Here is a 25,319-nt window from a genome sequence, read left to right as displayed (position 1 = left end):
ACCTCTCGCTCTGCCTCTAAAGTTTCCGTAGCCTGCCCTGGGTAGGTCTCTCTCGTACTGCTCTCTTTGCGGACATTCGTTCCTCCAATGCCCTTCTTCCTTGCAATACGCGCATTGATTCCTACTCAAAGGCTCCCTATTCCATCTACTATCGCCTCTATCTGGGCCCCGTCTATCTACGCCTGCGATCGCTACCGCTAGCATATCAGCCTTTCTACGCATCTTGCGCTCTTCCTCTTTCTTACTTTCTGTTTCCCTATTCATATAAACCTTATTCGCTACCTCCATTAGTTGGGTGATTGACATACCTGCAAACCCTTCTAACTTTTGTAGCTTGCGCTTAATATCTCCGTAAGCTTGGCTGACAAAGGCGGAGTTCACCATTCGGGAATTATCTGCGTCTTCCGGATTAAAGGGGGTATACAAGCGGTATGCCTCCAATAATCGGTCATAAAAGACACTGGGCGCTTCATCGCTTTTCTGAATCACCTCAACTGTCTTCGACATGTTAATGGCTTTCTTTCCTCCGGCTTTCATGCCAGCAATTATAGCGTCTCTATAGGCTCTGAGTTGAACCATATCAGCACCATTTACATTCCAATCGGGATCGGTGTTAGGATAATGTGTTGCGGCCCATGCTGATGGATTGGCTTGGTTTAAAGTACGGGCTTTATCCTCTAGTGCTTTAATGGCCGCTTGATTAATCCTTGTCCTTTCCTCATTGTTGAATAAAGTCATTAATAACTGCTGGCAATCAGCCCATGTCGGGTTATGTGTCTGTACTATTGAGGTGAACAGATCAGTCATAGCTTGTGGTTTCTCAGTATACGAGGAATTGTGGGTCTTCCAATTTAAAAGATCGGTTGTCGTGAATGGGACATATACAAAGACCGGGTCAGCATGTGCCATTTGGCCTGCGGCATCGATATAGGCTGGCCCAGGATTCAGACGAAGAGGCATCTGATAGTGTTTTAATTGTTGGGCACCGGTCAACTGTCGGGTCTGTATGGGGCTACGTGGAGGGGCGTCAGTCATAGGTTCCAGTCGGGGAGAAATAGGGTATGGGGATATGGGAGCTTGGTTTTGGGAAAAGGTTGTAAATAAAACACTTCGAGCCGAGCTAGATGAAGCTTGACCGGAAGTCTGAAGTGGCGCCAAATCAGGATATTCGTTTTTAATGGGGGTTGGTTCTGATTCCGGAAGGGGAGATTTAGTACGAGGGGGGGTGGATCCTGTACTGGAGGAGGAAGCGGAAGTGGATGAGGGTAATGAGGGGAGGGTTGCAGGACTTCCTGCATTTGCGTCACTTCCTCTTAACGGAAAGTAAGGGGGCGGCAAAGGGATCTCGGACTCAGGGGGCGTGTCCAAAATGGGCCTAACACCAGTCCTAGTGGACGAACAAGTCCTAGCTACCATGAGGCGACATTGCTCCTCGTGGCATGTCCGGAGCCATTTTGGCGAGTCATTTACGGCCTGTCTCCAACAATCAATATAAGGAAACTGGCCGTAAAGTTCAGGCCTACCTGATACAGCCACGTGTAAGCGCTGTACCAGAGTTGGATCCAAACTGCCACGTGGCGGCCATGCCGCAACCAAAGTAGGCCACTCCCTAGTACACAAAGTGACCAAACGTACAGGAGACATTTTAACCCCAAAATCACAAGTTTTGAATCCCTTTTTAAAATTCTTCACCATACAACCTAAGGGATCCGGAATCGTTGACTGCGACGCACCCATACTTAACAATGGAACGTCGTCGACAACGAATACTATACACGCGTACTATTCAACAGTCACACCCGTTTCCTCTGGCAACAGCACCACGTGGTACGGTTACCAAGTGAAACGTACACAATAACAATAAACACTCAGGGAATTCCCGTACACACACAGCTGTTACACCAGTCACTATATAATCAATATTATGCCCTTTGGCGTAACTATACAGTCACCCACGCTATAATTCTCTATATACGAATTACCCGTCTATAACACACCCCAGTAACATCGTCTTTTACAAATAGCGGTTACAGTACGGTTAGCATAGGTCAAAGCACAAGTTAAGGTCACAATACAATTATTAGTGGTTATGGTGTTAAACATGCAATGGACGACAATGATTAGTACTTATATACAGTGTCAGTAAATATACAGGGTTATGGTACCGTGCACTATGATACAGCAACACACTATTAACACTCTCGCTAGACGGCTGAGCTCGCGCTATCTAACAAGATATACACTTTACTAAACAATCTTTAACACATTTACAATTCCCAACTAAACTATTGGCCAGTACCTTGAATGGACTACCTAAAACTATATACACCCGTTTTGGTTAGCCACACTGCCCAATCACCACATATAGCGAGCTAGAGAACCGAATTTACACAGGCGCCTCTTAGTCGCACTATCAAAAGTCTAGTGGGTTCCAAATTTACACGCCTTCCCACTTAGCCCAGATAGGTTGAGAGCTAGCGAACCGAATTTACACAGGCGCCGCTTAGTCTCCCGGTCCCTCCGACCTAGCGAACAAAATATACACCCTAGAACGCTAGTCTAGACAAGACACCGGTGTCCGGCTAGGGCTATTTACACCAGGACCCCGCCTGACTAACAAAATCAAACGGTCTGACTAAAGAGCGTTCGATCGAGCGGTGCGCCTTCGCTCCTTCCCTCCGACAGAGGGGGCAGATACACAGATTCAAACCCCTTTGGGCCTACCGCACAATCGGTATACCCCTAGTGGGTCCTGCCGTCTAAAACAGCAGTTGTCTTACCTCCTCGTTCCTGAACCTGAGTTCACACTCATCGACGGGGACACCCCAGCACTTCTCACGTAGAGGCCGATGATCTCCTGGACAACAGACCAGTGGCGCCGAGACGAAGGGAGGTCCACGCAGAAGTTCAGGGGTGCAGCCGTAGAGAACGTGGGCAAAGATAGACCGTCTCACGCCTCTGCCTCTCAGCTACCGTTGAACGATGAGCTTCCCGGCCAATGCACCAAATGATACCGGAGAAACTGACGGAAGCGAAGCACAGAGAGATGGACACAGGTTTCTTCAGGAAGGAAGAGATTCTTTATTGGATCACCGATCGGGACTCAGAGGGACTAGCGTCACCAAAATACAGCAAGTTCTGAGTCCCGGACAATAGTGCAGGCTCCTTATATAGGCACATAACTCCTCCCATATTAAGCTCCACCCGCACATTCTCTTAACCAATCAACACAAATAAGAATTAACTTCCTGCTTGACCGCATGGCTTGTCCAACACAATGGAGGAGGGGGAATACTACATCCTGTATTCTTGCACATGCTCCGTACACTACTGATCGTATCTTGCCTCGTGCAACCAACTGATCGATACGTCAGCATATGCACGTACACATGCCACGTGGTAATCTCGGCCTACTAAATTTATTTTTACCGAGATTCCACCACATTATGATCACTGAGCAGCGTTCTTATAGCTTCAAGGAAGAATCAGCAGAGATACTTAGTCGGGGTATAGGAGCTCCGCTACAGACGGGATCCATCTTGGGTCAGTGTTTGAATCTGACAGTCTCTATAGTTTCCCTGTTTCTTTGCATGGAGTGAAGCAGGGGAGATCTCATAGACAGTCTGTTTTCTAACAGTGTCTGACTCAGGGTGTGTACATGGCTGAATGATCCTGTCATATACTAAAGGTAGGGATGGGTTTTTCTCATTATTTTTATTACATATACTTCATTAAAAAAAAATCCAATTTCCTTTCAAAACTTGAACAAAAGATTACTATATCAAAAATATATACTTTTCATATAAAAATCTTCTGCTCACGTTTTTTAATCCTGTCTGAGTGAGAGATGCTGAGGCATAAACAGGAGATGCAAGTGGGATTTTGAAGCATATCGAGTAGAAGGGAATGAATGATATTGTAACCATGACTCTCTCATCATAGTGCAAGGGTATAGCTGAGCTGTTGATATAAGACCTACAAGTGGGGTGGGTGTATGGGCTGCTCGAAAATGGGTAAGAAGAGGGTGCAGGGGCTTATTATATATACTCAGGGAGAGGAATAAGGGTTGCTGTATGTGCACATGAGAAGAGTGCAAGGGTGTACGGGCTGCTGATAGGAAGATTGTATGGCTGCTGATAGCCATTATATGGGCTGCTCTCTGCATGTTAGAATAGTCTGATTAATTATACCCAGTGTCAATGGGAATGTTTTGGATTTATTTTATTGTTACAGCAAATGTTTAATCGCTTTCTGTCATTAGGATTCTGGACAACATTCCGGTGTCTCCTTCCGCAACATCCTTGTCTTCTCTAAGCAACAGTAATCAACACGATGAAGGGGCCTCCAGTTATTCAGTTGTCTCATACAGAACATGCATCCAAAGGGCCAATTTCCAATGAAGGTTTTGCTCTGAGTAGCGGTGCCCCTGATAGTGAGATTGATGTTGACTTTGGAACTCCTCATGTAACATCTTTAACCCCAGATCACAGCGAGGTGTCTGGCTATGGAACTGGAGGTGGCTCATCAGATGGAGACGAGGCTGAATTTAAGAATGAGACAAATACTAAAGAGCAAAGTCCATTTGAGAAGTGTCAGAAAATGTCTGAAAAGCATGATGTTATACAACAGTCTGGGGTGGCAAGTTCAGTCAGTGATTTGCATGATTCTTCTCATACCATAACTTTTACCATCACTATTGCTTTTGCCATACCTCCTACAACCACTAAAGGTATTGCTAACAGCTGACATGCAACTGTGTTTTATTGTGCTCACACTACACCATAAACTTTCACTAAGAAATATTTCAGTAAATAAATCAGCCAGTGCTTTCTGTTTGTAAGCACAACATTTTTTTATTTCCCTTAGTATCCGAATAATCCATGAAATCGTACTTTACACTAGTCAGCTAAAAGCTCTAAATGTTGAATTAGATAGCAATTAACTGCTTTCTGACTCAAGACAAAATTGAATATTGAAAATGTAATATTTTGACCACCTACTTCTCTTTATGTGCTTTGTAGAGAAACTTAGCCGGGTTATTCCCTAATATTAATGGGGTTATTCATTAAACATTGGATTTTGTCAGGATTGACAAAATCAGGTAAAAAAGACTGAATTCTGAATTGCTCTTTTGCAAGTAAATTGATCATTTGAAGTGCTATTTGCCTAACGAAGATACAGTGAGGAATCATTCTGCACTAGCTACATATCTCCCTAATGCATCCTAATGTTCTGATGCTGGGAACCTGGTTGTGACATTTCCCAGGATATAACTCTATAGTCAGTGCTCCGAGTTATCACAGCAGCTCCCCACTGGACCTCAGGGATCATGATTTCAATAGAGAATGTGTTTGTGTGGTTCTGAATTAGTGCCAATAAACTGCAATCTGAGTTTGGATTCCAATATTGTTTAATGGGTTAGACTGTGGCTAAGTGACAGGTAACATAGGCTTGTAGTCAATGGAGTATATTCAAAGCAAGATCTTGATACCAGAGGGACCCCTCATAGTTCTGTACTTGGACCCATCCTCTTTAATTTTTTTTAATTTTTTTAATTCTTTATTTTTGTGGTGCAGGTTGGTACATAACATTGGCAAACGCCACAACAGCGTACTAAAAACATTCATTCACAAAAGCTTGGCAGTGGCTAGTGTGTACGCACAATTTTGTAGTAATATAAACAAGCTTAATTACAGGCTTAACCTTGTCGAAGTTTTACTGCATTGTAGTGTAGTTTGTGTGTAAATTGGCGTTGTTTCGCTATATTCTACAGCAGTGGGGTAGATGCTGGAACTTACTAGTCTGCTGATAAAACAAGACATTCGATTCAGAGCAACGTATTAGCAGACATGTAGATTGGTAGTGAATTATAATAAGTGAGTGAGTAAATCAGTTAGCTAAACTAGTACAGTACATCAATACCGTTGACCCCCATGGCTATATTCCTTTAATCATATTAGCAATACGTAGATTACCACAAGACATCCCTCGGTCGCCTCATTAAAGTGCAGACTGTCCTTGGGTCGAGCAGTGCGGCCCTATGGCCCATGCGTAGTATTACATGCAGACAGATTTAGGAAATGCATTTATCGAGTAGTAGGAAACCTTTCTCATGTGCCTACAGGTTTAAGCCTCATGCTATACCGGGGCTCATGATGTATGTACATGCTATGGTTAGTCATTATTCTAAATGGTAAGCTGTTTCTGCACGCTGCGTTTCAAGGGCTAACATTGGCAGCCTAAAAGAAAAGAGAAACGTAAAACTGGGAAGAAAATAACGTTGTTAACTGAGGTTCGTGGGAGTTCATTTGGGGCATATGAGGCTGGGTTACAGCGAGTACTATGCCTGGTATTGAGTCCAAGTCCCTGCCCGATCAGCCGATGCCGTGTTGGGGCAGAGAGTGTGCCCGCTGCGTTGGTCGGTGTATTTGGTGCGATCTTCCCGGTGTGCGGAAGCCCGGCATCCCTGGGTCTCATAGGTGTGCGCTGGGTGGTGTGTCAGCTCTCCGGTTTGCAGCTGTGCTGTGGAGGGATGGATGTGAGCCTCACTGGACGTTGGCTCTTGGAGCTGGTGAGTAGCTTGTGTGGGAGGCCTGCTTAGCAGTCATGTTCTCTCGTGTGTGGGGGTCATTATGTTCGCCCATTCAATATGGCGCCGCCTCCCGCCCTTGGGCTCAACGGCGTTTGCGGGGTCTTGTTGCCCTTCTGGGTGCTTGTAGTGGATGCCTGTAATGGGGCCTCCTGGTTACTGGACGGATCCACGTGGCCACTAATTTCACTGCCAGATGGCGAGCCCTTCCACGGTCACTCAGCATTGACCAGAAGCTCGCACAGAGTTGGTCGAAGTCCCCCAAGGCGTTCATGGTTGGTTGGGCTTGCGTGCTTCGCTGTTGGGGCTTTCACTGGGTGGCCATCTTAGCTACTTCCCAGTGACCCGATGCTTGCTGGCGCTGTGCTGGCTTAGTAGGACAGTCACCTCTGTGTCTTTGTCGTTGCGTCTTCAGGCTTTAGGTGCCGGGATATCCCTCTCCGGCAAGGGGGGGGGGAGGAAGTATGCCGGGGAGACCTCCAGGTGAGTGGCTGCAGTCCCTTACTTTGTCCGGGTAGGCCTCTGGTAGGCCTCAGGCCTATCCCCGGGTAGGGGCCTCCGATTTTGGTCGGAATGCTTGGCTCTTGGCTCTTCACTGTTAGGACTCCCCTCTCCGGGTCGCCCATCCGTCGATTTAGCAAGATTTTGCCCTGTTTTTGGCTATTTGAGAGCGTTTTTGCACGGAGCTTGTCTCCAGTGCGACCGCTCGGCATGGCCGCTTAGCTCCACCCCCCTCTTGATTTTTTTTATTAGTGTTATTGCAAAAGGTCTTTATGGTAAGGTATGTCTTTTTGCTGATGATACAAAGAGTTGCAACAGGGTTGGTGTTCCAGGAGGGAAAAGGCAAATGGTTAGAAAGTACAGGGTGGGGAAAACGGCACTAAAGAAACTAAAACTATAAGGATGGTATATAAGGGGCAGCAAACCTAAAGTAGGTCTCCCTCTATGCCCTACTCACAAAAGTAGTAAACAAGGTAAACCGAGAAAGGTTGTGCCACCTTTCTCTGTTTACCTTGTTTACTACATAAGGCAAATAGTAAACAAGAAAAATGGTAATTTAATATGGATAAGTTCAAGATAATGCATCTTGGGCATACAAATCTAAGGACAGAGTATAGAATATTTGATACAGTCCTAACCTCAACATCTGTGGAAAGGGATTTAGGGGTGAGTATTTCAGATGACTTGAAGGCAGGCAGGCAATGTAATAGAGCAGCAGTAAATGTTAGCAAAATGCTTGGTGGTATAGGGCGAGGTATTAGAGGGAAGTGCTCATGCCATTGTACAGAACACTGGTGAGACCTCACTTGGAGTATTGTACGCAGTACTGGAGACCATGTCTTCAGAAGGATATTGATACTTTGGAGAGAGTTCAGAGAAGGGCTACTAAACTGGTTTATGGATTGCAGGATAAAACTTACCAGGAAAGGTTAAAGTTTCTTAACATGTATAGCTTGGAGGAAAGACAAGCAGGGGGGATATGATTGTAACATTTAAATACATAAATGTAACGCAGTAAAGGAGGGGACTATATTTAAAAGAAGAAAAACTACCACACCATGACAGTCTTAAATATCATCATTTCAACTTTTTCCAAATAAAAAAGGGTATTTTAACTTCAAAAGACAGTGAGTGCAGGCTATCTTTCTACTGTGTTGTAGCTATTGACCTTGGCTTATAGCACCCGCAGTGTTTAAAGGAGATTCCCCTGAGTGCAAGGATCTACTGGAGTATTTATTTATATATATATTGTAGAGATTGTAGCCGTATTAGTCCAGTGATGTAGATCCTCTGGCTACTTGCCTAGTATTACTTAGTCACTCCCCCTTTTGGGGCCCTGTACATGAGCACACCACACTCAGTGATACTTTACTACACAAATATAGGGCAGGCCGTTGCATGGCTCGGTGAGTACACAATTAAGGTGTAATTGGTTTAAGGGTGTACACTTGCATTTTATTATTTGTCCTGATGAGAGCTTCATGTGGGGGCTGAAACGTTAACACTTTTATATGGATTAAATAAAAGCTAAGTTTTACTTGAAAACTTCAACAAAGACCTTGGAGTGAGGTTCTTTTTGCTACATCTATCTATCTATCTATCTATCTATCTATCTATCTATCTATCTATCTATCTATCTAGCTATCTATCTATTTGTGTGTTTATGTATATAGTGTGTATATACATATGCATACATGTATGTGTACATATACATGGGTCTATGTATGTGTAGGCATATTGGTATATGTGTAGGTACATGTATTGGTGCTTGTGTGTGGATGTATGTGTAGGTGGGTATGTACATATATTCGGGCATTTGGTTTTATTTATATGTATATTGTTGTATGTACTTGTGTATACTTGTACATCTACACTACTTGTGGGTAAGTGTGAGTGTGTGCTCGTCTATCTGTATGCTGGATATAGGCCTTCATGCATATCCTGTAACTCTTGGATGGGAATTCATGCACTCTTAAAGGAACACTATAGTCACCTAAATTACTTTAGCTAAATAAAGCAGTTTTAGTGTATAGATCATTCCCCTGCAATTTCACTGCTCAATTCACTGTCACTTTGTTTCTGTTTATGCAGCCCTAGTCACACCTCCCCTGGCTATGATTGACAGAGCCTGCATGAAAAAAAACTGGTTTCACTTTCAAACAGATGTAATTTACCTTACATAATTGTATCTCAATCTCTAAATTTAACTTTAATCACATACAGGGGCTCTTGCAGGGTCTAGCAAGCTATTAACTTAGCAGGGAATAAAAAAATCTTAATTAAACAGAACTTGCAATAAAGAAAGCCTAAATAGGGCTCTCTTTACAGGAAGTGTTTATGGAAGGCTGTGCAAGTCACATGCAGGGAGGTGTGACTTGGGTTCATAAACAAAGGGATTTAACTCCTAAATGGCAGAGGATTGAGCAGTGAGGCTGCAGGGGCATGTTCTATACACCAAAACTGCTTCATTAAGCTAAAGTTGTTCAGGTGACTATAGTGTCCCTTTAATTTTAGTAATTATTTATTTATTTTTACTCTCCCCTTCAGGCACCATCTCCTGCACTGTTTGCATGTTTTTTTGTTTTTTTTCTCTCTCTATGCAAGAATGGTGTCTGTTCTCTATTAAACCTGTGTCTTATCTGCACTCATGTCGCTTTAACGCCCTTTATCACAACTCAACTTTGAATTCTATGTGTCGTCTTGCTCAGAAATGCTTTAGACTTGAGAAAGGGAGGTTCTCCCGAAAGCTTGCCATTAAAAGATTTTGTTAGTCCAATAAATAATGTATTACAAGATACACATTTTATCTGTATTTTTTTTAATATATATATATATATATATATATATATATAGAGAGAGAGAGAGAGAGAGAGAGAGAGATGTTCACTTAGAGCTGTACTCCTTTAAATATCAGGAGATCTATTTACCATGCAACACCTTTCTGTCTCATCATTGGCCATACGTGACACCTCATTTATTACTTGAATGTATATGGTGATGGTTGTTTCAGTAACTAGATCTTGTTATTTACAGATGATCCCACCCAAGACACAAAAAAAAATCCAAAACAGCAGAAGAAGCTAATAGACTCTCCCCGGGCTCAGGAATATTACCATTTTGAGTATCATCTGCTCCCAGAACACACAGAGCCAACAAAAGCGGATGTGGTACTGTTCGGTGTTGTGGCCAAGCTCTATATAGAACATGAAACACAGGTATGTTTAAAATCTATTTACTGGGGGGCGGGGCCTGACCATCATGGCGGATAGATGTGCTTTCCATGAGCTCCCGCAAAAGCTTGATAAAACCAGCGGCTATCTGCTCACCCAAGCGACACAACCAACTCTGCTGGGCACCCACATGCCAACCGCGATGGAGGGCACACAATGGGCTCCTAAGCAACAGGATTGGGGCCAGATGCAACCACGACCGACAATGCGGCCTGGTCTGCCGCGGGTGGGGGAGGCGGCCGCTCCCCTGTCCTGGAGGCACCCTGAAGCTGCCCACCACACGAGCAAGCCCTGCTACCCCCCCCTCGGACCGGCGGGGGTAATCCCGGTCCACCCTGAGGTGGCAACCCTAAGTGAGAGGAGAAGGGGAACACCGCCGAAGGCAACGAACGGAGACCTCCCTAAGATGGCGGACACAGCGTTTGCCTACGACCGCAACGACAACTCACACGACATCCTCACTCGAATAAACCACCACTTCAAGGCATTCTGGAGAAAGCTGGTGGGTAAGCTGAATCCACCTGCCTCGACACGACCAATCACTCCCGCAAGGCGGGCATCACTCACCCACCCGCATCAAGCGAAACAGCACCCACGCAATCACCAAACGCCCTCACTTACCCAAGCAGGGCGCCAAGACAAGCCGGCCTTCCCGCCACACCGCCGATCCGGTAAAGTCCGACGCCGCGCTCCACGCAGTCTGAGGAGACCCATATCACAGCGACGCCTGAAGCCACAAAGAGGGCCCTCTGGGCCTAGACCGCCTCACGGACTGTGCTACTCGACGGCTGACAGGGCACAGAGCTTGGGGCACACGGGCAAGCTGAAGGCTTACCGGCTGGGAACCACATTGCCTAAAATGGGAGTGCCATCAGTCCGGGTGTGGAGTTGGCGAGGCACAGGGCCCAAAATGGCGGCAACGCCGGGTAAGACCAACAACATCCCACACCCACATCACGGGACACCCCCTGAACACAAGCCGCGATCAAGACAAGGACTCACTAAGGCACCAGAGTGGGACTGCGATATACCTCTTGCAAGTAGGCTGTCCGGGACTCCAGACACTACAGAAGCCTCCTACGGGTTCTACTTGTAAATGTTATCATTTTCCCTGTGGTTTCTCCTTTTCATTTGATGTCTCCCTTATACTTTTATGTTATACTCTACAACCCACTGTTTAGGCCACCTCTCTGTGTTAGCACCAATGATACACAATTACGCCCATAGCAGGGTTATTGCACTATCCTAGCCACGATGTTGAGCTTCAGATTCATATATATAAGCGTAGCTCCTATAGCACCGTGAAGCTTTGGATATCTTACATCATATGTACATGTTTCTAGCGTATTACCACTAATGATATGCATTTACGTTACTTGATTGTTTATAGCGTGATTATAGCACCGTTCTAACATACTTATAATTCCAATCTATGTTTAAAGCCAAATGTTTTTTTTTTTTTTTTTTAATTCTTTATTTTTGTAGTGCAAATAATAACAAACAGCTTGTCATGCCCCAACGGCAATTGACAAGAGAGTCAGGATACAAATTTACAAGCAATAAGGCAATACTTTCACGGTGCACCATTTTGTTTTTAAAGCGGCACTGTCATGCCGAATTCCGTTTTTTTTTTAACCCCCCTCCCGCCTCAACTACATCCAATCGACCCCCTAGTCACCCCCAAATGCCCCTAAGCCCCCCAGATTACCTATTTTTTTTTTTTTTTTTTTTTATGCGTAAACATACTTTTATTCATAGGACAGTGGTTTTAATACACTAAATTGGGGATTTTGGAAAATGTATCTTTTATACAAACAAACAAAAACAAACTAGAACTCTCTTATCTTTAGACTTCAGTTATTTTGACCTAAACTTAGTAATGTCATTTCCAGTTTGCTCAGTTCTTAGTTTAAAGTATAATCCCCAATGTGCATTAATAAATGCATGTTTTCTAATCAATTAAAGGAACACTCTAGCATTATAAATGGATAATGTAAGTTGTTCTACAACATCTGGGCAGCTACCTTTTGGTCACATCTGATTTGGAGCTTTGTATTAACCGCTTAAGGACTGCAGGTGTGCTATCCCGTCCTTAGGGAGCTGGCTCTAAACGCTGGGGGGGGGCAGCATAGCATGTCCCTGCCGTCCTATGTACTTTCCTGGTCGCTGGTGATCCCACGCCGGCGATCGCGGTCACATCTGATTTGGAGCTTTGTACCTGTGTTATGACAGGTACTCCCACTGCTTTTTTTTTGTGTGTGCAGGTTCACTCAGTGCTGTTGCCTGCATTGCTTCATTGCCTTTTCTTCCAATCCAATGCTTCTCAAAGAGAAACATTGGGAAGCACATTGGCAAAGAGTGCCACACTCGTCCAATAAAAGTCTTCCCTTTGATCAACATTTGATGCCTTTTGACACCCTCATGCAATCGCTGGACCTCTCAGATCTGAGGCTGCCAGTTAGTTGCTTATCTAAAGTCTCTGTGAGGGTCCTAAACTGCGGGCCTCTGGGTGCACCGGTCGGGATTGCGTCATCCGATACCAATTTTGGTGGCTTGTCTTGCGTGGCAGGGTAGGTGCTTCATCGGGGTTCAGTCTCCGGTGGGTCGTGGATTGGGTTCCTGTCGATTCCACCCGCCTGCCAACAACCTTGCGGCATCGCTGTGTGCTTTGTGGTTTTCACATGTGGGGCTGCTCTTTGTCAGTCGAGGGTTGCTGGGGCCGCTGGATGGCAGGCATGTCGGGTGCGCTGGTTGGCTTACCCTGTAGCGGTATCGATTTCGGTAAAGGGCCCAGGGAGGTCTTGCTCTCCCTCTGTCTCCACATTCCCCTCCTTCGTGTAGCAGGCGTTGGGGCTAGTTAGGCGTGCTGGCGTGGGGCTTTTTGTGCACAGGATGGGTATTGGTCGGCCATCTTGGGAGTACATGTACGGATCTCATTGCTCGGTGTGGCCGAAGTGAAGGCGGTACGGTTTGCGGTGGCTGCTGCCCATGGATACCGGGATGACCCCCCCGGTCCAGAGGGGGGGGGGGAGCAGCAGACCGCCGGCTGGAGAACAGGGAGAGCTGCCGTCTCTCTCGGCTCAAGCTCGTAGGCCTCAGGCCTCGGCCGGGTCACTTTGGCGCCGTGGATGTTCCTGTTGGGTATCCCCTGGGTCACAGTTGTCTTGGTGGTGCAGTGAGCACAGTTTCAGGTCGGTTTCGTGTTTAAGATCCGCAGTTGGCTCCGGTATTCCAGCTACGAGGCCGGAGCTCAGACAAAGCGTGTCTGATCCGACCGGCGGTCAGGCCCCGCCCCCACCTATTTTTTATTCTTTATTTTCTGCCCCGATCTATATTCAGGGCGCCGCCATCTTTGTGTGGGTAGGTGAAGTCCCCGTGGGACACGTCATCTACCCACACTAGACAGACTGTGAGATTCCCGCACATGCCCAGTGAAACATCTGGACATGCGAACGGGAATTTCATCTATTCATTCATTCATCAGACAGACGAATGAATGAATAGAAAAAATCAGACGAACAAACTAACACTGTGTATCAGTGTTCGTTTGTTTGTTCGGTTTATTACAAGGAGGGAGCTACCGGCGTGCAGCTCCCTCCTTGTAATATGTAAAGACAGAAGCGGCAGGGAGCAGTGCTCCCCACCACTTCATTAGCCCCCCAGGTCCCCTCCTCACTCTATGGGGGTCAATATGACCCCCATAATAGCACAAGGGAGATTAAAATCTCCCCAATGCCCCTACTCGCTATACCGCGAGTAGGGGCATGTCTAGTAAGCAGTGAGCAGCCTGTGGCTGCTCACTGTAGAAAAAAAAAAAAAAATATTGCCCCCCACCCCTAAATGACGGGTGGGGGCCGTTAAGTAAAATAAGGGAGGGAGACCTATTGTCCCCCCCCCGGCCCCCACCCCTGAGCGGTGGGTGGGGGCCATAAAGATAATGAGGGGGGGGACCTACTGTCCTCCCCCCCCCGGCCCCCACCCCTGGGCGGCGGGTGGGGGCCATAATGTTAATAAAGGGGGGGGGACCTACTGTCCTCCCCCCCCGGCCCCCACCCCTGGGCGGCGGGTGGGGGCCATAATAGTAGTAGGGGGGGGACCTACTGTCCTCCCCCCCGGCCCCTCACCCCTGGCCGGCGGGTGGGGGCCATAATAGTAATAGGGGGGGGGGACCTACTGTCCTCCCCCCCCCAGGCCCCCACCCCTGGGCGGCGGGTGGGGGCCATAATAGTAGTAGGGGGGACCTACTGTCCTCCCCCCCGGCCCCCACCCCTGGCCGGCGGGTGGGGGCCATAATAGTAATAGGGGGGGGGGACCTACTGTCCTCCCACCCCCGGCCCCCACCCCTGGGCGGCGGGTGGGGGCCATCATAGTAATAAGGGGGGGGGCCTACTGCCCCCCCCCGGCCCCCACCCCTAAATGACCCCCATAATAGCACAAGGGAGATTAAAATCTCCCCAATGCCCCTACTCGCTATACCGCGAGTAGGGGCATGTCTAGTAAGCAGTGAGCAGCCTGTGGCTGCTCACTGTAGAAAAAAAAAAAATATATTGCCCCCCACCCCTAAATGACGGGTGGGGGCCGTTATGTAAAATAAGGGAGGGAGACCTATTGTCCCCCCCCCCCGGCCCCCACCCCTGAGCGGTGGGTGGGGGCCATAAAGATAATGAGGGGGGGGGACCTACTGTCCTCCCCCCCCCGGCCCCCACCCCTGGGCGGCGGGTGGGGGCCATAATGTTAATAAAGGGGGGGGGGGACCTACTGTCCTCCCCCCCCGGCCCCCACCCCTGGGCGGCGGGTGGGGGCCATAATAGTAGTAGGGGGGGGGACCTACTGTCCTCCCCCCCGGCCCCTCACCCCTGGCCGGCGGGTGGGGGCCATAATAGTAATAGGGGGGGGGGGGACCTACTGTCCTCCCCCCCCCAGGCCCCCACCCCTGGGCGGCGGGTGGGGGCCATAATAGTAGTAGGGGGGGGGGACCTACTGTCCTCCCCCCCGGCCCCCACCCCTGGCCGGCGGGTGGGGGCCATAATAGTAATAGGGGGGGGGGACCTACTGTCCTCCCACCCCCGGCCCCCACCCCTGGGCGGCGGGTGGGGGCCATCATAGTAATAAGGGGGGGGGGCCTACTGCCCCCCCCCCCGGCCCCCACCCCTGGGCGGCGGGTGGGGGCACTAAGTAAATCCCCCCCCCCCCCATCAAGGTGACTAGGGGTGCCCAAGCCCCTAGTCACCCACCCCCCACCCAAATAAAAAATGCCCCTACCTACCCCCCTCACCCTAAAAAATAGTGAGGGGGAATAAAATTGCTAACCTGTAAAGTAAAATTAAACTTACCATTCGACGTCTTCTTTTTTCTAAAATCTTCATTTTTCAGCCCCAAAAAAGGCCAAATAAAAAACCATCATAGCCGTCGAACTAAAAATAAAATAAAAAACCCGAGCGCAAAAAAAAAAACCTGACGAAAAAGAAAAAACCCGAGCGCACAAAAAAATAATCCATCTCCACCCATGGAGGGCTCCGCGCAGACTGAGCTCCGCAGGGCGGGGCAAGGCTTATAAAGCCTTGCCCCGCCCTGCAATTAGCCTAAGAACACTCTGATTGGTGGGTTTAAGCCAATCAGAGTGCTCTTTGTCATTTTACAAGCGTGGGAAAGTTCTTTGGAATTTTCCCACGCTTGTAAAATGACACAGAGCACTGTGATTGGATGGCTTGAAATCCATCCAATCACAGTGCTCTGTGTCATTTTACAAGCGTGGGAAAATTCTTTGGAACTTTCCCACGCTTGTAAAATGACACAGAGCACTGTGATTGGATGGATTTCAAGCCATCCAATCACAGTGCTCTGTGTCATTTTACAAGCGTGGGAAAATTCCAAAGAACTTTCCCACGCTTGTAAAATGACACAGAGCACTGTGATTGGATGGATTTCAAGCCATCCAATCACAGTGCTCTGTGTCATTTTACAAGCGTGGGAAAATTCCAAAGAACTTTCCCACGCTTGTAAAATGACACAGAGCACTGTGATTGGATGGATTTCAAGCCATCCAATCACAGTGCTCTGTGTCATTTTACAAGCGTGGGAAAATTCCAAAGAACTTTCCCACGCTTGTAAAATGACACAGAACACTGTGATTGGATGGATTTCAAGCCATCCAATCACAGTGCTCTGTGTCATTTTACAAGCGTGGGAAAGTTCCAAAGAATTTTCCCACGCTTGTAAAATGACACAGAGCACTGTGATTGGATGGATTTCAAGCCATCCAATCACAGTGCTCTGTGTCATTTTACAAGCGTGGGAAAGTTCCAAAGAATTTTCCCACGCTTGTAAAATGACACAAAGCACTGTGATTGGATGGATTTCAAGCCATCCAATCACAGTGCTCTGTGTCATTTTACAAGCGTGGGAAAGTTCCAAAGAATTTTCCCACGCTTGTAAAATGACACAGAGCACTGTGATTGGATGGATTTCAAGCCATCCAATCACAGTGCTCTGTGTCATTTTACAAGCGTGGGAAAGTTCCAAAGAATTTTCCCACGCTTGTAAAATGACACAAAGCACTGTGATTGGATGGATTTCAAGCCATCCAATCACAGTGCTCTGTGTCATTTTACAAGCGTGGGAAAATTCCAAAGAACTTTCCCACGCTTGTAAAATGACAAAGAGCACTCTGATTGGCTTAAACCCACCAATCAGAGTGTTCTTAGGCTAATTGCAGGGCGGGGCAAGGCTTTATAAGCCTTGCCCCGCCCTGCGGAGCTCAGTCTGCGCGGAGCCCTCCATGGGTGAAGATGGATTATTTTTTTGTGCGCTCGGGTTTTTTCTTTTTCGTCAGGTTTTTTTTTTTGCGCTCGGGTTTTTTATTTTATTTTTAGTTCGACGGCTATGATGGTTTTTTATTTGGCCTTTTTTGGGGCTGAAAAATGAAGATTTTAGAAAAAAGAAGACGTCGAATGGTAAGTTTAATTTTACTTTACAGGTTAGCAATTTTATTCCCCCCTCACTATTTTTTAGGGTGAGGGGGGTAGGTAGGGGCATTTTTTATTTGGGTGGGGGGTGGGTGACTAGGGGCTTGGGCACCCCTAGTCACCTTGATGGGGGGGGATTTACTTAGTGCCCCCACCCGCCGCCCAGGGGTGGGGGCCGGGGGGGGGGGCAGTAGCCCCCCCCCTTATTACTATGATGGCCCCCACCCGCCGCCCAGGGGTGGGGGCCGGGGGTGGGAGGACAGTAGGTCCCCCCCCCCTATTACTATTATGGCCCCCACCCGCCGGCCAGGGGTGGGGGCCGGGGGGGAGGTCAGTAGGTCCCCCCCCCCTACTACTATTATGGCCCCCACCCGCCGCCCAGGGGTGGGGGCCTGGGGGGGGGAGGACAGTAGGTCCCCCCCCCCCCTATTACTATTATGGCCCCCACCCGCCGGCCAGGGGTGGGGGCCGGGGGGGAGGACAGTAGGTCCCCCCCCCCCTACTACTATTATGGCCCCCACCCGCCGCCCAGGGGTGGGGGCCGGGGGGGGAGGACAGTAGGTCCCCCCCCCCTCTTATTACCATTATGGCCCCCACCCGCCGGCCAGGGGTGGGGGCCGGGGGGGAGGACAGTAGGTCCCCCCCCCTACTACTATTATGGCCCCCACCCGCCGCCCAGGGGTGGGGGCCGGGGGGGAGGACAGTAGGTCCCCCCCCCCTTTATTAACATTATGGCCCCCACCCGCCGCCCAGGGGTGGGGGCCGAGGGGGGAGGACAGTAGGTCCCCCCCCCTCATTATCTTTATGGCCCCCACCCACCGCTCAGGGGTGGGGGCCGGGGGGGGGGGGACAATAGGTCTCCCTCCCTTATTTTACTTAACGGCCCCCACCCGTCATTTAGGGGTGGGGGGCAATATTTTTTTTTTTTTCTACAGTGAGCAGCCACAGGCTGCTCACTGCTTACTAGACATGCCCCTACTCGCGGTATAGCGAGTAGGGGCATATTATTTACTAATACTAAGTAATCTTTACTTAGTATTAGTAAATTTGGCTGAAAGACCAATTTAGGTCTTTCAGCCTTTTAGTAGATAGCTCCCTGATACCGTGGGAATTAGGGAGTTATCTACTAAGCGGCTGCAAGATGCAGCCACAGCAATGAATAGGATCGGAGTTTCATTCATTTGAATGAAATTCCGATCCGAACAAAGTACCGAATTGCATCCTAACACCAATGGAGAAACGGTGCTCATTCTGTTAGGATGCAATTCGGCAGTTTTGCCGGCGTTCTGTCTAAGTGACAGGACGTTCGGCAATACTGACAGGAAGCATTGTGGGAACAGGGAGGAAAGCTAGGGATCATGGGAAAATTGCTCTGACCAGCGGAAATGAAGCACACTTTGCTCCTCCGCTGGTCAGAGCTGGTCAAGCGGAGGAATCCTCCATAAGACAGAGTCCCTACTTTGTCTTATGATTTTAAAGAAAACTAAAGAAGACAGGAAGAAAAGAATAACAGATCCTGAGAGAGGGGGAGAAGAGGAAGCGATTGAGTAAAGGTAAGTTCGGCATGACAGTGCCGCTTTAAAATATCTATAACAGGATTTTCAAACAAGTTTTGTAAGGCTATCTGGGTCAAGATTGTGGTAACTATATCATAGAAATAGCAGGAGAGTAGTTCAAGATTTTTAAATGCTGTGGCCCGATTTTTCTTAGCCAGCGCAGCCTGTGGTATGGTTATCCTGAGCAGTGTTCATACTAGGTGGGTATAGGATGAGGTTACACAGGGTTGTACACAGTGATGTCGCTTCACTAATAAAGAGAATGAAAAAGATTGGTCTCTGCTATCGTGTGTTACTTTAAATGCTAGATTGAAGCTTCTTAAAGCTTCTTAACCCCGCATGTGGACTACGCTGGGGAGTTGGGTAGAGCAGTGGAATGGCGACACGTTTAAAATCTATGCGGATGCAATAGTAGGCAAAGGGAAATAATAATAAAAAAAAAAAGAAAAAAAAAGGGGTGGGCATTAATTGGAGAGTCTGACCTGTGACTAATTTTCTGGAGCACCTGGTAAGCCCAGGAAAAACATGCTACTTCCGAGTGCCAAGTATTTAGCACGCTGTGATACCTGAGAATAACATATAAACATCAAACGATATCCAGTGAGTGCGTAACGAGAGAGTCCAGGTTAACCGGTCAGAGCAAAAACATAATACAGTAATACAGCAATGTCATTTGGGTGAGTCTTAGGACACTGAGCTCTCTGTGTGAATTAGTGGCAGCCTGAGGGTCATGTCCCAGTATACTGGCACTAATTGTCGGGTTACCCAACTATGAGACAACGATCTTGCCCTTAATCTATTGCGCTACAAGACTTAACTATTTGCAGCCCCAACCTTAAGAGGCCTGTGAGTTTTGGGCCAAAAAGAGAACACATATTTATGTAACTGAGTGAAGAACTTAAGTAAGAGCCTAAGAACATGCGCTACTGATCCCGCTAAATTAATGGGCACATTTAGATAAGGAGTCTGGTCCTAGACAGGAGACCTGAGCGTGGACATAGATTTAGGAGAGTAGTCGGGCAAGGTAGTCCTCAAACAGTATACTTAGGCAGCACGGTGTCCAGCTGTTTCTGGGTGGATGTGCAAAACGAGTCCAACAATGAAAACAAAACAAAACAAGCAAATTGACACATTCGCGTCTTCGGGCGTGAAGTCAACCATATCCCCACAGGAGCGTCAGGCAGCTCGTACGGCGACCAGATCGGTAACCGGGGTGCAGGCAGCCGCCGTCTGTCACTCAATGTTCCCGGTATGCTTCATGGGGTAGCTTCTGATACGGGCAACAGACCATACTGCCCACGAGAGCACAGGAAATGAGGGGTGTGGGTCCGTAAGTCCACCTACGGTATCAAGGGGGGCTCGTTGACCGTGCCGTTTGGGGGGATCCCCTCGGAACAAATGTCTCTGATGTGGCTGGATTCCACGTATGGGTGTTGGCGGGTCTGCTAGGCCGCTGTAGGGCATCGAGGGGGAGGCCCCACGCTGCTAGGTGCCTGTTTGCTTCTAGGAGGTCGACGATTAGGTAGGTATCATTCCCATGGAGCACCTGTAACTTGCGGGGTGGACGCCACTGGTATGTTATATTGTGTGCACGGAGTAAGGTGGTGAGTGGCCTGAGGGATGCGCGCCATTGCATAGTTCCTCTAGATAGGTCCGAATAGAACGTGAGGGACATGTCCTCGAAGGTATAAGGTGTGTTTCCTTTGGCGGCGGCCATTATTGCCATTTTGTCATGACGTTTGTGAAATTTAACAATAATGTCCTTGGGTGCCGTCGCTGGGGCTGTCGCGGGTTTGGGTATTCGGAATACGCTTTCAATGCTCATTCCCTTGGCTTGTCTCGCGGGGAGAATCGTGCTTACCAGACGTCTGATGAGGTGAGGTACCTCGGCGTCCGAGATAGAGTCCACTATACCCCGGATCTTGAGGTTTTGGGCCCGCCGCGTGTCTTCCATCGCCGCCATTTTGTGTTCCGTTTGCAGGTACTGTTGTTGTAGGGAGGTTACATCTCGCTGCAGCGCGGTTATTTGCTGCGTGTGGCTTTTGGAATCCCGCTCGACGACACCCACTCGGTCCGACAGGCCCTGGATGTTTTTCTTCATATCCGCCATGTCGGCCTGGATGCCCCGTCTGAGCTCCGCCAGCAGTTCCTTCATCTCCGCCTTGGTGACCGGTGCCGCGTCCGTCTGTGTCTTGGGTTGCGACGGCTGTTTTATAGCGGGTATGGCCACCTCTTCTCGGTCCGAGAGTGGATCATCGGAATTAGTGAGGTCGTCCATATAGTCTGTGTAGTCCGCCATGTGGGGTTCCTGGGCCCCCTGCGCTCTCCGCCACAGGTCCCCGATACTTGCGCCTGGACGTGTCCCGTCCGATTTTAGTTTTTTGGTCTTCTTCCCCATGCTGTCTGGATTGTCGGGGTAATCAGCCTGCTTTTTTGTATTTTAGGGGGGTGAAATTTGTAGTTTGACTGTAAATAAGCTTGTAATCCACGGAGCTCACTGGAGTTGCGACCGCTCTGTTCGGCTGTTGGCTCCGCCCCCAAAGCCAAATGTTTAAGCCTGATTTAAAACTAAAATATGTGTCACACACGCTAAAGCGAGAGATAACCTGTCACACACACACTAAAGCGAGAGATAACCTGTCACACACACACTAAAGCGAGAGATAACCTGTCACACACACACTAAAGCGAGAGATAACCTGTCACACACACACTAAAGCGAGAGATAACCTGTCACACACACACTAAAGCGAGAGATAACCTGTCACACACACACTAAAGCGAGAGATAACCTGTCACACACACACTAAAGCGAGAGATAACCTGTCACACACACACTAAAGCGAGAGATAACCTGTCACACACACACTAAAGCGAGAGATAACCTGTCACACACGCACACTAAAGCGAGAGATAACCTGTCACACACGCACTAAAGCGAGAGATAACCTGTCACACACGCACTTAAGCGAGAGATAACCTGTCACACACGCACACTAAAGCGAGAGATAACCTGTCACACACGCACACTAAAGCGAGAGATAACCTGTCACACACGCACACTAAAGCGAGAGATAACCTGTCACACACGCACTAAAGCGAGAGATAACCTGTCACACACGCACTAAAGCTAGAGATAACCTGTCACACACGCACTCAAGCTAGAGATAACCTGTCACACACGCACTAAAGCGAGAGATAACCTGTCACACACGCACTAAAGCGAGAGATAACCTGTCACACACGCACTAAAGCGAGAGATAACCTGTCACACACGCACTAAAGCGAGAGATAACCTGTCTCACACACACACTAAAGCGAGAGATAACCTGTCACACACGCACACTAAAGCGAGAGATAACCTGTCACACACGCACACTAAAGCGAGAGATAACCTGTCACACACGCACACTAAAGCGAGAGATAACCTGTCACACACGCACTAAAGCGAGAGATAACCTGTCACACACGCACTAAAGCGAGAGATAACCTGTCACACACGCACTAAAGCGAGAGATGACGGTATCAAGGCGAGTGATAACAATATTAACGCGAATGATGAGAACTACCTAGTATAACCTTGAACGTAGATTGTATGCTCAAACCTTGTTCTTTTCCTTTGTTTCTCCTCTACCAACTTTTCCATGATATGTACGTTTTAATAAGCAAAACTTTTAATAATTCGCTCGTTGTTAACGTTGATTGCACGTACTAGTACGCATACCTACTCACAAAAAATGTGCAGATTAAACCTGTCATGACGATGTTAAGGTTGATATACCTGTGACTGCTGTCGTGGCATAACAGGATTGTTTGTAACCCATAATGCACAACAAAAATAAAGAATTATAAAAAAAAATCTATTTACTGTGCCAAAAATGTATTGCCAGTTTTTCAAATAAAAAAAGCCACATTTGCACTGAATCAGGATCTGGCATATTCCTAGTGCATGGGTGCATTTATTTAGTTATTACTTATGTATGTTTTTTATTAACATAAATTTAATTTGCTAGCACTGTATTTTACCCTGTAATGTTCTATGACACCCTAAATCCTGTACATGGGGGTGTACTGCTTTACTCGGGAGACTTCGCTGAACACAAATATTAGTGTTTCAAAACCGTAAAACATATCACAGCGATGATATTGTCAGTGAAAGTGATTTTTTTGCATTTTTCACACACAAACAGCACTTTTACTGATGATATAATTGTTGTGATATGTTTTCCTGTTTTGAAACACTAATATGTGTTCAGCAAAGTCTCCCAAGTATAACAGTATCCCCCATGTACAGGTTTTATAGCGTTTTTGAAAGTTACAGGGTCAAATATATGGGTCAAATATTTTTACATTGAAAATGGCCAGGTTGGTTGCGTTGCCTTTGAGAGCGTATGGTAGCCCAGGAATGAGAATTACCCCCATGGTGGCATACCATTTGCAAAAGAAGACAACCCAAGGTATTGCAAATGGGGTATGTCCAGTCTTTTTTAGTAACCACTTAGTCACAAACACTGGCCAAAATTAGTGTTCAATTTAGTTTTTGACTTTTTTCACACACAAACAAAAATGAGCGCCAGTGTTTGCGACTAAGTGGCTACTAAAAAAGACTGGACATACCCCATATGGAATACCCTGGCTTGTCTACTTTAAAAAAAATATATGCACATCTGGGGTGTTATTCAGAGATTTATGACAGATAATAGTGTTACAATGTCACTATTGATAAATTTTAAAAATGTATGTTTTGAAACTGCAATATCCTACTTGTACTTATAGCCCTATAACTTGCAAAAAAAATAGCAAAAAGCATGTAAACACTGGGTATTTTTAAACTCAGGACAAAATTTTGAATCTATTTAGCAGTTTTTTTTCATTCGCTTTTGTAGATGAGTAAAAGATTTTTCAAGTAAAAGTAAAAAAATGTATTTCTTTTAAATTTTTCATCATATTTTTTTATTTTGTTTTAAATTAAATTACATGAGATTATATAAATAATGGTATGTAAAGAAAGCCCCTTTTATCCTGAAAAAAACAATATATAATTTGTATAGGAATAGTAAATGAGAGAGCGGAAAAGTACAGCTAAACACAAACACCACAAAAGTGTAAAAAGAGGCCTGGTCGCAAATGTACAACATCGCAAAAACAGTCCGGTCCTTAAGGGGTTAAACATAGCTTTATTTTCATCTGAAAGTATGCACTTTTTTGAATCCTAGTCTCTTTCCATGTATCCCAACTTGTTGTAAATTTTTGTTTTTCTTCCTTAGTTACTTAAACCATGGTTTGATGAAAATGGCAGACTCTGGTTGGTATGGAGCCACAAGATTGAACTCTGTGTTACAAAAAACACCATACATAAAGCATTAATGCATCAGATCCAGTTGAAAATCTGGGACACTAAAGACAAAGTGTCACCAAGAGCCCGATTTGATAGACCAAAAGCTTTTAGAGTATCTCAGTATGGACAAGAGGATGACTCAAAAGGTATTTCTGCTATATTTTCTTTGTGATGCAATAAGCCCCATCTCTGTGTAAATTAACTATAATTGGACAATTACAGTGAACCAGCACTTTTAGTTTTGTATTAGTTAATTGCAGACCACAGAGAATACCTTCCACACACCTCTAGTAATAGTATAACAAAATATAGAGTCACAAAAACAAATTATCAGTGTAGCGGAGCCCTAGTCCTGGCAGGGACTCTCCTCTGGATCCACCAAAGTATAATCAGGAACAATAAAACAGCCAATGAATACCCCACCTCCTCCCCAGTAACTGGACAACACACAGTTCTGGGAGTACAACTGAAGTTTATTGTCACATAAACGGCTTTTATGCCCAGTCCCATGCAAGGGGTTTTACACACAATAATGCAAGGGTTTCAGTCCCAGGATCCTCTGTGCCTGAGAGATAATTGCTTGAGAAAACTCCTCTAATTTAATTACCTGCCAGGTACTGAAAATCCAACAAAATATCCTGTACCCCAAAAGTACCACAACCATATCTCAGAACCCCACGAAAAGTACATTCCCCGATCTGAGTGTCCAACACATCCAAGAATCCCAAAGATCGGGACTGCCATCGTGGTAAAGTTTTGACCGGTCAGGCATGAGGCGCTAGCCCAAAACAGTTCCAGGGAAATGGGTGCCCTGGCTGGTTTCCGTTCGTGAGGTTCTTGTGCAAAAACCATACAGGGAATCTCTTTCTTTCATTATACGAATGCCCCCCTCCCTGTTCGGTAGTTCATATTTCCTGAACGTTGTTCGTGTAGGTGGTCGAGAACTGGACCGGGCAGCGGTTTAAGGTTTACTGGCGTTCGCGCAAGTGCCTAGCTGAAAAGCACAATCAAGTACCGCTGCCCACGTTCGGGAGACAAGATGGCCGCCATTCTCTCTGCCACGTGTTCGGCTACACGAAATTGCGGCAACCCAGGGGAAGCACTCATTGTTTCCCTTGCGGTTTCGCACTTACAGAAGTG

At 47.0% G+C, this 25,319-nt stretch overlaps 2 protein-coding genes across 2 annotated transcripts in view; both read left to right on the top strand.

The window, feature by feature from the left end:
* The window catches only part of LOC134568392 (dimethylaniline monooxygenase [N-oxide-forming] 2-like), a 489,265-nt gene that overhangs the window by 105,389 nt on the left and 358,557 nt on the right, over positions 1-25,319 (top strand). The window lies entirely within an intron of this gene.
* The window catches only part of CFAP92 (cilia and flagella associated protein 92 (putative)), a 219,034-nt gene that overhangs the window by 7,776 nt on the left and 185,939 nt on the right, over positions 1-25,319 (top strand). Inside the window, exons 2-4 of the mRNA XM_063426966.1 lie at positions 4,262-4,729; positions 10,124-10,305; positions 24,109-24,325. Of these exons, the coding sequence (XP_063283036.1) occupies positions 4,333-4,729; positions 10,124-10,305; positions 24,109-24,325 (796 nt within the window). The 5' untranslated portion in view covers positions 4,262-4,332. The remainder of the gene's footprint in view (positions 1-4,261; positions 4,730-10,123; positions 10,306-24,108; positions 24,326-25,319) is intronic.

Source organism: Pelobates fuscus, chromosome 7, assembly GCF_036172605.1.
Source record: "Pelobates fuscus isolate aPelFus1 chromosome 7, aPelFus1.pri, whole genome shotgun sequence".
Taxonomy (NCBI): Eukaryota; Metazoa; Chordata; class Amphibia; order Anura; family Pelobatidae; genus Pelobates; species Pelobates fuscus.
Note: the sequence above shows the minus strand (reverse complement) of the source record. Positions and strands in the feature narration are given on the sequence as shown.